A 14,114-nucleotide genomic window follows, 5' to 3' on the forward strand; every position below is an offset into this window, starting at 1 on the left:
TTTACTCTGTAATCGCAAACACAAGCCCTATACTGAGATTAGACTATGCAGTCTCTTCTAATATAGCCCCCAAAAACCTAACCAACTTGTCTTAATTCTTCTACGTTTTCATTTGTTTTTTCATTTTGTGATTGACATTAACTAGTTCTTCTGAACCTGACTTTTAGAGGGCCCCATGGGAAGGTTAGTCCATTGATGAGCAGGTCCCCACACGAAATGCCGTGTGTTTACTTTGTTAAACTGGAAGAAAAACAAATCGGAATCAGAGATTCCTCGAACTTTCACAGAAATCTCCTCACTCGTGCTCAGACCCATGCACTCCTATATTAATAGAAAAAACTGCATCCCAGACTTCCATCTTCAAAACAAAAATAGCATCAATTCACTCCCTCCTCTGCTTCTTCAAAACCATCGCTTTTGGTGTCTCCTGAACTGTAAGGAGCTCCTCTTTCCCCACATATCATCATCTTTCCAACGATCATGACCATGAAGGTATGAATTTGTGATCAGAACACAAGTATATTTTTAGCTTGTTCGAAAAAATATAATGTAAATTACTTTCTTGTTATTGATTAATTATGCTAAATTATTGCAGCAAAAGATAGTGATCAAGGTGACGGTGAATGGACCGAAGTCCCGCTCCAAATGCTTGCAGATTGCAGTTGGGTTTTCAGGTAAACAAAACCTTCCATGCACACAAGTTTTAGAACTGCAATACCTAATAGAAACCATGAATTTGTGGGCAAATTCAGATGATCAATATGTTGACGGGCTTGTGTTTTTCTGTGATTCTTTAGGTGTTGAATCTGCTGGTTTAGGAGGGAAAGATAAGAGCCAGATAGAGGTGGTAGGCGATGGAGTTGATGCAGTAGAACTTACAAATTGTCTGAGAAAGAAAGTAGGCTACGCAGAGATAGTGAGTGTAGCAGCTGTGGGGGAAAAGAAAGAAGAGAAGAAACCGGAGGCAGTGGTGCAGCCGTTTATTTGGCCCATGTACGGTGGAGGCGTGCCTCAGACCTATATCCATCCGATTCACCCCCCCAACTATTATCAGGACCCTTCTTGCTCCATCATGTAATGAACAAACAGGTTAGCCAGATGCAGAGAGAGAGCTTGAAGCAGAGTCAGTTCATTTATCTTGTAGAACATGCTGCTGTTCCATGTCTGAAAGGGGGGGGATAGAAGATCGGCTTCATGTCTTCTTCCATGTGTAAACAAAGCTTCTTTGGTTGTATCAACTTGTCATTTTACAGGAGTGATAGATTTTGATATTGGGTGAGCAAAGAACATGGTGATTCAGTCGTTATTCAACAAAAGAATAAAAATAAAATAAAAATAAAAATTGAGACACCATTATAGTATGAAATTCAGTCACCATTAATTATCAACTTGTGAATTTTAAACCAACATTTATTGCTTTCTGCGCTCCATGGCGCATCTTCTCCTCTTCTTTTTGTATCCATGAAAGAGAGTCAAATAGCAATCACATCAGGCTATACATATCACACCGCATGTCACTGTTTAGTATTCAATAAATCTTTTAACACATTAGACATAAAGAATAAAGTGAAAACGATTGCAGATTAAAATTAAGACTCATGCCTGGTTTTAGATTTTAACCGGATTATTTAAATTAATTCTAATTTTTTTAAAAAAATTAAAATAATATTGTGTTAATAATAAAAAAAAAGATCAACGGGTTGCAATCAAGTTTTTATTATAGTTTTACCAGGTCATTCTGGATTTTGATTTTTTCTTTTTTTTTAAAATCCAACCCAATTCTAGCTCTGAATTCAAGATTATCAATTATGTCGGGCTCGGCTGGGTTTCATAGCTATTATGAATAAAACTCGGGCTAGGTTTCATAGCTATTATGAATAAGCTTTTCGAGAAAAATAAAAAAATACAATACAATAAATCGAATACCCTTTTATTCCATGTCAAATGTCAAGAGGTAAATACTCTTCTAATGAAAGATAAGAGAATTCATGTTAATGATTATTGTAAACAACTTGTAAGCTTTTAACCGTCTTCTTTTAACAACATGTATCCCTTCCGATCAGACACTATTGTCAATACACATAGTTTAGTTTTGTAGTAGTTAATGTGTTAATTTCAAACATAAAAAAATGCTAGTACTATCGATGTGTGTTTTTTCTATATTTTCATACCCTAATTTTGGTCCCTCAAATTTTTAAAAACTTTTGAAAAATATTTTATTAAAAAAAACCATAAATTCAAAATTTAAAAATATATGTTTTGAGACCATAAACAAGCAAGAACAATCTACAAGTGGTTAGGACATCATGTGGACATGTAATTTAAGGGCATTGCTTAAGAAACTTAAGAAAATTATTTTTATTAATTTTTTTAATTAATATTTTTTAATGTTTTTTATATTATTTTGATGCGTTCATTTCAAAAATAATTTTTAAAAAATAAAAAAAATATCATTTTAATTTAATTTTTTATGTTTTTAAATTGTTTTAATGTAATTATGTTAAAATAAATTTTTTAAAAAACTTATTTTAATATTTTTTAAATAAAAAATACTTTAATATATATATATATATATATATATATATATATATATAGAGAGAGAGAGAGAGAGAGAATTAAAATAGAAAAATGGTTGATAAATAGCCACGTAATCTGCTCTTATTGTGCTTTATTTTCAAGCTTTCCTGTTGATTATTCTCTAGCATCATTTTTATTAGGTGTGATTATTTTCTGTTCAGTTTGGTTTTCATAAAAGAAATAAATTGAATTTTTTTTTAAAATGAAAACCGGTTCGAACCGACGAGTTTCGATTTAGTTTTTTTAGGACAAAAACCGGTTCAAAAGCCTTTTGAAAAAAATAATTTTTTATTTTATTTTTTCTTTACTTAAAATTAATATATTTTTATTTTTCAGATCTTTTGATGTGTTGATGTCAAAAATAATTTTTTAAAAATAAAAAAATTATCTTGATGTATTTCTAAGCGAAAAGAACTTTGAAAAACAACATCTACCATACTTGCAAACACCTCTTAATCACATTAAACCACACAAAGCAATTTATCTAAGGTATGTGCTAATACATTCTTCTAGTTGAAAAGCAATCCTTTTTATGAATCTCTAATAAAACTAATACACCCGGGTTTTCTTGCGACCTTGAACCAAACAACTAAGTGGCAAATCCCAACGACCACCCGACATTATGCACTGACACGACCAAAAGATTGATGTCTTCTCCCAAGTGCAGGAGTGTCGAAGTAATAAATAACCCGGCAAGATCGGGGTCGATCCACAGAGAGGTTAATTGTATAAATTATAAATAACAGCAACAACAACAACAACAACAATAACAGCAACAACAACAACAACAACAATAACAGCAACAACAACAACAACAACAACAACAACAACAACAACAATAATACTCAGTACGTGGCGTTGTTATACTTGTGAATGATTTAAAAGATCGAATCACAGGTTTCCAGCCTATATACTGAGTTTATGAAAAGATCAAAGATATATATAACAAATAATAATAATAATAATAATAATAATAATAATAATAATAATAATAATAAAAAGAAAAGAGGAAAAAATTAATGAGAACTTTGAGATGGAAGATTAATGTAAGGATTAAACAATGATAAAAACAAATGTCAAGGTTAGAGGATCCACCAATGGTATTTCAAGCAAGATAGTATAAACTGCTTATTACTCAATTTGAAAAACCACACACGGAGGAGGTTTCAATCGGATGATTTGTCCTTAATAGCTCATTATAAATTATTAACATGATCATATTAATTATCTTATTTACATAACCAAACTTTTAAATATTGTCAGGAATTCATGATGTTAACTGATGTTAACAACAAATCAAGTTCCTTTCATAGCCCAGGTGTAGGCAATACCATACGGTTGGGATATGAGAGTGCAAAGCATTTGTTGTACCAAGTATTATACAACACAAATCTAGATTAACCATTTAACAAGCAAGGTATTAAGAATTAATAAGATAAAAAGATAAGACATATTAATATTAAACATTAAGGTCCATGTTGAGTTTACACCATACTTGTTCTTACACCATTAGTGTAACCTTTTCATCTTGACATAATAAACTTAGCTAAACATAATGAAGAAGAGAAACATAAATAAACAAAACAAGAACATAAATAAGATACAAGTTAACTAAGGAAAGGAAAGGAAATGAAAAGCATAAACAATATATTAATGAAAGTAAAACTTAAGAATTACAAAAAAATATAAAGAGAGAAATAAAGAGCATGAACTTGATCTGAACAACCAAGCTCCTAAATACATGGCAAATGCCTCCTTTTATAGGTCAAAATTCAGAATTATTGATTTGATGACTAATTGTTGAGTGGGTGACCAACTTTTGACTTTGTGAAAATCCTTATCTTCTTGTCTAAATAAAACGAAAATGCTAGCATCAGAACTAGGTCCACTTGAAAGCATGAAAGTTGTAGGAAATTGACTCAGCTTTCCATAAAAAAAAAATAGAGGTGATTTGATCTTCTAGAACTTCGGATATGGGCCAAACACTGAACAGTGTTCGGGCTGCAGGACAGATTCGGACTTCTCCGTTGTTGCTATAATTTGGACTTGAAAACGGTCTTCTTAGATCTTGATGAAAACATGAAAGTTGTAGGCCTATGTCTTACTGAATCTGTGTAAAAATTTAAGGTTATTTGAACATCTAGAACTCGAGATGTGACCCAAACACCAAACAGTGTTCCAGTTTGGACTGCACCAACATCTCTTTTCTAAGTTTCACCCTCTCTTTATCTTCACAAATTTCAGTAGTTGAATTCATCAATCAATCTTTTGATTTATGTGATATGCCTATATTTAAGATGAACATTTACCATATATTAGAGCATTTTATAGTATTAGACTTGTTATTATAAAACATGTTTTAGTTAAGGAGTAGTTGATATATTAAGTGCAAAATGATGATATAAAAACTTGATAAATATATACTTTTTAAGTACTAATCATGCACCCATATGCAACAAAAGTCATTGACTTTATTACCGGAGGATACATAAATTTTCTCAAAACGAACTGTTTTCCAAGTATTAGTTCTTTATCACCCATCATCACTTTCATGAACTGCATGAAAGATGAACCGTGGATAGTCAATTATCACAAAAACATCAATATATAATAAGGCATGATTTTGATGTTCAAACTGATTCGTTTCTTCCTCATCATTTATCAACTAAAGTAACATCAATTATAAGCAGGATTCAAGTGGTTTGCAAAAAAAAAAAAAAGCACAACAACAACAACCAACTTGTTTTTACTCTGTAATCGCCTGCATAGAGATTAGACCATGCTGTCTCTTCTAATATATTCCCCAAAAACCTAACCAACTTGTCTTAATTCTTCTACGTTTTCATTTGTTTTTTCATTTTGTGATTGACATTAACTAGCTCTTCTGAACCTGACTTTTAGAGGGCCCCATGGGGAAGGTTAGACCATTGATGAGCAGGTCCCCACACGAAATGCCGTGTGTTTACTTTGTCAAACTGAAGAAAAACAAATCGGAATCAGAGATTCCTCGAACTTTCACAGAAATCTCCTCACTCGTGCTCTGACCCATGCACTCCTATATTAATAGAAAAAACTGCATCCCAGACTTCCATCTTCAAAACAAAAATAGCATCAATTCACTCCCTCCTCTGCTTCTTCAAAACCATCGCTTTTGGTGTCTCCTGAACTGTAAGGAGCTCCTCTTTCCCTACATATCATCATCTTTCCAACGATCATGACCATGAAGGTATGAATTTGTGATCAGAACACAAGTATATTTTTAGCTTGTTCGAAAAAATATAATGTAAATTACTTTCTTGTTATTGATTAATTATGCTAAATTTATTGCAGCAAAAGATAGTGATCAAGGTGACGGTGAATGGACCGAAGTCCCGCTCCAAATGCTTGCAGATTGCAGTTGGGTTTTCAGGTAAACAAAACCTTCCATGCACACAAGTTTTAGAACTGCAATACCTTATAGAAACCATGACTTTGTGGGCAAATTCAGATGATCAATATGTTGACGGGCTTATGTTTTTCTGTGATTCTTTAGGTGTTGAATCTGCTGGTTTAGGAGGGCAAGATAAGAGCCAGATAGAGGTGGTAGGCGATGGAGTTGATGCAGTAGAACTTACAAATTGTCTGAGAAAGAAAGTAGGCTACGCAGAGATAGTGAGTGTAGCAGCTGTGGGGGAAAAGAAAGAAGAGAAGAAACCGGAGGCAGTGGTGCAGCCGTTTATTTGGCCCATGTACGGTGGAGGCGTGCCTCAGACCTATATCCATCCGATTCACCCCCCCAACTATTATCAGGACCCTTCTTGCTCCATCATGTAATGAACAAACAGGTTAGCCAGATGCAGAGAGAGAGCTTGAAGCAGAGTCAGTTCATTTATCTTGTAGAACATGCTGCTGTTCCATGTCTGAAAGGGGGGGGGGGGGGATAGAAGATCGGCTTCATGTCTTCTTCCATGTGTAAACAAAGCTTTTTTGGTTGTATCAACTTGTCATTTTACAGGAGTGATAGATTTTGATATTGGGTGAGCAAAGAACATGGTGATTCAGTCGTTATTCAACAAAAGAATAAAAATAAAATAAAAATAAAAATTGAGACACTATTATAGTATGAAATTCAGTCACCATTAATTATCAACTTGTGAATTTTAATCCAGCATCTATTCCTTTCTGGGCTCCATGGCGCATCTTCTCCTCTTCTTTTTGTATCCATGAAAGAGAGTCAAAGAGCAATCACATCAGGCTATACATATCACACCGCATGTCACTGTTTAGTATTCAATAAATCTTTTAACACATTAGACATAAAGAATAAAGTGAAAACGATTGCAGATTAAAATTAAGTCTCATGCTGGTTTCAGATTTTAACCGGATTATTTAAATTAATTCTAATTTTTTAAAAAAAATTAAAATAATATTGTGTTAATAATAAAAAAAAAATCAACGGATTGCAATCAAATTTTTATTATAGTTTTATTAGGTCATTCTGAATTTTGATTTTTTTTATTTTTTTTAAATCCAACCCAATTTTAGCTCTGAATTCGAGATCATCAATTCTGTCAGGCTCGATTGGGTTTTATAGCTATCATGAATAGGCTTTTTAAGAAAAATAAAAAAATAATAAATAAAAATAAAACTCGCGCTGGGTTTCATAGCTATTATGAATAGGCTTTTCGAGAAAAATAAAAAAATACAATAAATAGAATACCCTTTTATTCCATGTCAAATGTCAATAGGTAAATACTCTTTTAATCGTATTGTGAAAGATAAGAGAATTCATGTTAATGATTATTGTAAACAACTTGTAAGTTTTTAACCGTCTTCTTTTAACAACATGTATCCCTTCCAATCAGACACTATTGTCAATGCATATAGTTTAGTTTTGTAGTAGTTAATGTGTTAATTTCAAACATAAAAAAATGTTAGTACTATCGATGTGTGTTTTTTCTATATTTTCATACCCTAGTTTTGGTGCTTTAAATTTTTCAAAACTTTTCAAAAATATTTTATTAAAAAAAACCATAAATTCAAAATTTAAAAATATATGTTTTGAGACCATAAACAAGCAAGAACAATCTACAAGTGGTTAGGACATCATGTGGACATGTAATTTAAGGGCATCGCTTAAGAAACTTAAGAAAAATTATTTTTTTAATTTTTTTAATTAATGTTTTTTATATTATTTTGATGCGTTCATTTCAAAAATAATTTTTAAAAAATAAAAAAAATATCATTTTAATTTAATTTTTTATGTTTTTAAATTGTTTTAATGTAATTATGTTAAAATAAAATTTTTTAAAAAATTATTTTAATATTTTTTTAAATAAAAAATAATTTAATACATACACACACAGGAGAGAGAGAGAGAATTAAAATAGGAAAAATGGTTGATAAATAGCCACGTAATCTGCTTTTATTGTGCTTTATTTTCAAGCTTTCCTATTGATTATTCTCTAGCATCATTTTTATTAGGTGTGATTATTTTCTGTTCAGTTTGGTTTTTCATAAAAAAAAAATTGAGTTTTTTTTTAAATGAAACCGGTTCGAACCGACGAGTTTCGGTTCGGTTTTTAGGACAAAAACCGGTTCAAAAGCCTTTTGAAAAAAAATAATTTTTTATTTTATTTTTTTCTTTACTTAAAATTAATATATTTTTATTTTTCAGATCTTTTGATGTGCTGATGTCAAAAATAATTTTTTTAAAATAAAAAAATTATCTTGATGTATTTTTGAGCGAAAAGAGCTTTAAAAAACAACATCTACCATACTTACAAACACCTCTTAATCACATCAAACCACACAAAACAGTTTATCTAAGGTAGGTGCTAATACATTATCTAGCTGAAAGCAATCCTTTTCTATGAATCTCTAATAAAACTAATACACCCGGGTTTTCTTGCGACCTTGAACCAAACAACTAAGTGGCAAATCCCAACGACCACCTGACATCATGCACTGACACGACCAAAAGATTGATGTCTTCTCCCAAGTGCAGGAGTGTCGAAGTAATAAATAACCCGGCAAGACCGGGGTCGATCCACAGAGAGGTTAATTGTATAAATTATAAATAACAAGACAACAACAACAACAACAACAACAATAACAACAATAATAGTAATAGTAATAGTAATAATAATAATAATAATAATAATAATAATCTTATTTACATAACACCAAACTTTTAAATATTGTCAGGAATTCATGATGTTAACTGATGTTAACAACAAATCAAGTTCCTTTCATACCCCAGGTGTAGGTAATACCACACGGTTAGGCTATGAGAGTGCCAAGCATTTGTTGTATCAAATGTTATACAACACAAATCTAGATTAACCATTTAACAAGCAAGGTATTAAGAATTAGTAAGATAAAAAGATAAGACATGTTAATATTAAACATTAAGGTCCATGTTGAGTTTACACCATACTTGTTCTTACACCATTAGTGTAACCTTTTCATCATGACATAATGCTACCTCAAATAAATTACATGTAACTAAATTAAATTCAACATGTTAATAAATTCCTTTATTTACAAAAGTAACGATATTAAATCCATCATAATATTTAAATTCCTTCATTTCATTACTTTAACCATTCAAATAAAATACCCTAAGGCATAACAAAAGAATGGAATAAAAATTTTTAATTGCATTCTTTTTAAAAATTACATGTTATTGCTATCATGATCACATGTATTAATCTTATACAAAAAAATAAGGTCTCTAATATACTAAGTCTTGTCAGGTGGTGCTGAACTTGAAAATTAATTTAATATTAAGGTAAATTAATTGTGTGACAAATAAAGTGACAGCATAACAAATATCAATCTAATAAAACTACTATTCCTATTTATAATTAAGTTATCGAATAACTTAATTCACTTCCTTCACAAACAAGGAGAATTCTTATGACTAAACTTAAGTTAACAACCCTCAGTCTAGGTTCCAACACTCACCACCCATACTAGGACACATTCCTAAAAACCAAGGAATTTATCCATCTAAATGTAAGAACATGGCACCAGTCCCATCACAGAGGGCAAATTAGCCATCTCAAACCAGTCCCATCACACAACATAAACTGGTCAACTTAGTCTAGAATAAGGCACATGTCCCATCACATAGGAAAAATTGGTCATCTCACGCAAGTCTCATTACACAGGGCAAACTACTCAACGCATATACATAATAATTATATAACTAGATAGTAAGAAAAAATTATCTAACGAGTATTTAAAAATTCTAAATAGAATTTAAATAGCGAGGTGTGGAGCACCTACTTGAAGTTTAGGCACAGTATACAAGATTATGTCTCGGTGCTCCCTTAACAGCCTCTCTTATATCAACAACCCACTATCAATTTCTCATACAAACTTATCTTTAAATCACAATTTATTCCATTAAATTAACCAACTCAATTAATTTCCTTAATTTAAAGAAATTACATAGATATGTTTTTTTCAATTTAAGTTAATCATCTCATGATCGAGGTCAATAATCAATCTAGCATGATTTCTTCCTACAACAATCCACAATTAAAATCCACCAAGCAAAATCCATAATTTTCACCTGGCTTGCCCGAAACATCCAAAGCATAAGGGTGGGAATTTTCTTTGAAAATTCCTTCAACTAAAATATATATCACAATTTAAACTTCTCAACAACAATACTGCATTGATGAATCAATTACCAATTTTATCAGCTACTTATTCCTAAAAAAATTCCCATGTTGGCCACATAGCTTAATATAGGAGGGGGGTATATATATATATATATATATATATATATATATATATATATATTCTTTTCACAATTAACCCATTGCCAAATCATCAATTAGTTACACTAACACATTATAACCAAGATTTCACAACAACAATTCCTCCCATTATTTTTATTCTTTCTCATTCCTAAAATCCTAAAGAAATAAAACAATAGATTTTCCCCTTTTAATCTACTTAATTAACTTGTTACTCAATTTGTTCACATGACCGTAAACATCATTAAATTATCCAATTTCAATTTCAAGCCTTAATTCTAAAAAACATCAACTTACCTCACACTAAATAAAACCTTAATATAGCATAAATGAAATCCTCATATAATTCATAAATTGAGACTTGACCCATTGTTTATTCATCTTCCATAAGAACATTCAATCATAATTTCAACAATCTAACCATCCTATCATGAAAACAAATCACAATTTCATCCTTACCAAAAATCTCAAAACATCACAATACAGTCAAACACAACAAATTAAATGATTATCCACTATTTTTTCACACATTCCAACACTAACCCATCCCATCATCAATTCATTTATCAACACTTTCACCAAGCCTAACTCAACATTTACAACATACTAACAAATTCAAAAATGCATAAGTAAAAATTTCACAATCAATGGTTAGGGGCTTACCACCTTGTAACCCAAAGGAAAAATGGTGAATTTGAATGTTGGAGTAATAATACACAACAATTGAGTTGAAATAGTATCCTAAATATCAACTAGATAAGTTGCAATAGTACACCCAAAATTGAACAGCAAGTTTAGATGGCAATAACTCTCATCAGATAATAATCAATCCAAACCTAATGATGAAACCATGTGCTATAATTTTTTGCAGCATATATCCAAACATCAGAAAAACCATATGGTTACATCTTTATAGATCAAGAATCAATCGAACTTACTTGAAATTGGCAGCGTTTTGTTCATAATGCATTACATTAGTTTGTTACTATGTTAGAATATATGAGTAGAATAAAGAGTCAAGTAAAAAATAAGAAAAATATTGTCAAAAAGTCACTTTCATCAAATCTTCCATAATATATAAATAAGTGAGAATTTGGACCAAACTAAGTCATAAAATTCTCAAACTTTATATGCTAGTTTCAGTAGTATTATTTGCACCCATATAAAATATGAGGTCATTTGGACATTGTTTTCTATAGTAATTGAGGTTGGGATTAAAACTAGGTTTTAAGTTTCTAATGGCATTCCATATAAAACTTTAGGTCATTTAGAGCTCTTTTGCTATATGAACTAAATTCAAGATTGGAACTTGTCGTAACGAGTCTAAATCGTATCAATAATTCAAACTTGTTTTGCTTTTGTTATTTTTCAATTCTGACAGTATGATAACATCATAATTGATATATTTAGATGTAATTTGTTTTATAAACTTTGCATCTATTTTCTTTCATGTCTTTAAAAACATCTGTTTTTTTTGTACAAATTTACTTGTTAGTTATGAAATTGTAATTGTAGTCTTGCATTTGCTTATTTTTATAATTTTCTTTATTATTGAGTTATAAACACAAATTTGGATATGATGCTAAGGCTGCTATATTTGGAGTTGAAATCAGTTCCATAAAAGCCAAAGAAAGGTGAGATAAGAGGACAAAAGCATAATGAGTGTATTTGAGTAAAAAGTATAACTTTGAGTGAAACACCAGAGGTGTGTAAACACGTAATGGAGTGGGTGAGGAATAAATATATTTCTTATCAACTAACCAATCTTTAAATTTACAGATGTCAAAGGCAAGCTCCATATAAAGATTACAATGAAATTGTAATTCATTTATGCATTATAAATCAATAGATGGATTGGACGGCCAATGAATTCGAAGATAGGTTGTATAGGTTGGAGAGGTAATGTGTTAATGATTATAGTGGGGTTCAAGATAGGCCTAAACGAAGAGAATTAATGTTAAGAGGGTTATAGGCGAGTTAACACTGATGTTGATGAGTTTATGGTTGATAATATGGACACGAATGATGTTGATTTTGAAGATATGTCTTTAGGACATTGGCAACACTTTGGATAACATAGGAATCTTTAGTTTAAAAGGGGGAAATATGGTGATAATTTTGGCCAGAGGGGTAATTATAGGTATCAGAACCATAATGTTAAATTTGATAGAGATTTGGATACAATTCACCTGAAAATACTGGCTTTTCAAAGGGAAAATGATCTAGAAGTTTATTTAGAATGAGAGAAGCTGAAGTGAATTTTTTAGTGTCACAATTATCTAAATCCCAAGAAAGTTAAGCTTGCTATGATTACTTTTATTGTCTATGCCATTATGTGGTGGGATCTATTAGTGACAAACCGCAAAAGAAATTATAAGAGGTAAGTTGATAGTAGGGATGAGATAAAATCTCTTATAAGTAAGAGATTTGTTCCTGGACACTATTATAGATAATTGTATCAAAGGTTATATAGTTTGAGTCAAGGTATAAAGAGTGTTGATGAGTACTTTAAAATGATGGAACTTGTTGTGATTCAAGTTGATGTTGTGGAGGATATGGAGGATATTATAGCTAGATTCATGAATGGTCTTAATCATGATATAACTCATATTGTGGAGTTGTATATTTATGTGAAGTTGAAAGAGATGGTGCATATAGTCATAAAGGTGGAAAAATAGCTTAAACGAAAAGGTATTATTTGGAAAAGCCAACTATTAGGCCCTTCAACACCTTGAAAACCTAATTGAAAGGTTAACACCGGGAGTGGTCCATCACAACTAAATGAGAAGGGTAAGGCGAAATACCCTATAGAAAAGAAAGACATCTCGAATTGTTTTTAAAGGTGACAATGTTACCCCTATTTTTTGTAACTGACATTAAATGCTTTCATTGTTTAGGTTTTGGTAATGTTGCTTTATAGTGTCCAAACAAAAAAGACGTGATTATGAAAGATAATAATAAAGTTGAGGCTAATGAGGAGGATGCAGAGGAGGATGCGTCACCATTAGAGGATGTTGATGATGTTTGTGTTGAATATTCGGTTGAGGGAGAGACACTCATAGTGAGAAGAGCAATGAAAATACATATCAATGTGGATGATTCAGAAGGTCAGAGAAAGAACATATTCCACACAAAATATCATGATCAGAATAAGGTATGTAGCTTAATTATAGATTATGGTAGTTGTACTAATATAGCTAGTAGTAAAGTGGTGGAAAAGTTGAATTTGCATACTACCAAACATCTCATACCTTATGAATTACAATGGTTGAATTATAGTGGTGAAGTAAAAGTGAATAAACAGGTTTTGACTCTTTTTAATTGATAAATATTGTGATAAGGTGTTACATGATGTTGTGTCAGTGCAAACTAGTCATTTGTTGTTTGATAGACCATAGTAGTATAATATGAGAGCTATGCATAATGGAATGACAAATAGTTATTCATTTGACATGAATGGAAGACCTATAACTCTTATATCTTTAACACCTAACCAAATTATATGAGGAGCAAATGAAATTGAAAAAGAAGAAGTGACTGAAAATGAGTGCTTGTATATTAGGGAAATGTTTTTTGCTAACAAGGTTCTTGGTTTTAATTATGATGTTATTCTTCAATTTGATATTGATTTTTTGACCTTATAAGATGCTTTCCATATACATATTCAAGGTTGAATCATTTTAAAAAAAGGAAGGATGATACGAACCAAATCAGGTTTGGTTTTAAAATGTATGCTTACCAGTTTTGTGAGATCATGCATATCTCTCAAACCATACATTGTATCAA

General features: G+C 31.0%; 2 protein-coding genes across 2 annotated transcripts; both read left to right on the forward strand.

Annotated features, from left to right (window-relative positions):
* The first annotated feature begins 342 nt into the window (after nt 1–342).
* Nucleotides 343–1,271, forward strand: LOC118054312 (heavy metal-associated isoprenylated plant protein 16). Its single transcript, XM_035065947.2, has 3 exons — nt 343–492; nt 596–674; nt 798–1,271. The coding sequence occupies exons 1-3, from the start codon at nt 481–483 to the stop codon at nt 1,076–1,078; spliced, it is 372 nt and encodes a 123-aa protein (XP_034921838.1). The 5' UTR covers nt 343–480; the 3' UTR covers nt 1,079–1,271.
* A 4,376-nt stretch (nt 1,272–5,647) lies between these two features.
* LOC118054230 (heavy metal-associated isoprenylated plant protein 16) lies at nt 5,648–6,699 on the forward strand. Its single transcript, XM_035065757.2, has 3 exons — nt 5,648–5,803; nt 5,908–5,986; nt 6,110–6,699. Exons 1-3 carry the CDS (start codon nt 5,792–5,794, stop codon nt 6,388–6,390), a joined length of 372 nt encoding a protein of 123 aa, XP_034921648.1. The 5' UTR covers nt 5,648–5,791; the 3' UTR covers nt 6,391–6,699.
* Nucleotides 6,700–14,114: the final 7,415 nt, after the last annotated feature.

This window comes from Populus alba, chromosome 14 (genome assembly GCF_005239225.2).
Source record: "Populus alba chromosome 14, ASM523922v2, whole genome shotgun sequence".
Lineage (NCBI taxonomy): Eukaryota > Viridiplantae > Streptophyta > Magnoliopsida > Malpighiales > Salicaceae > Populus > Populus alba.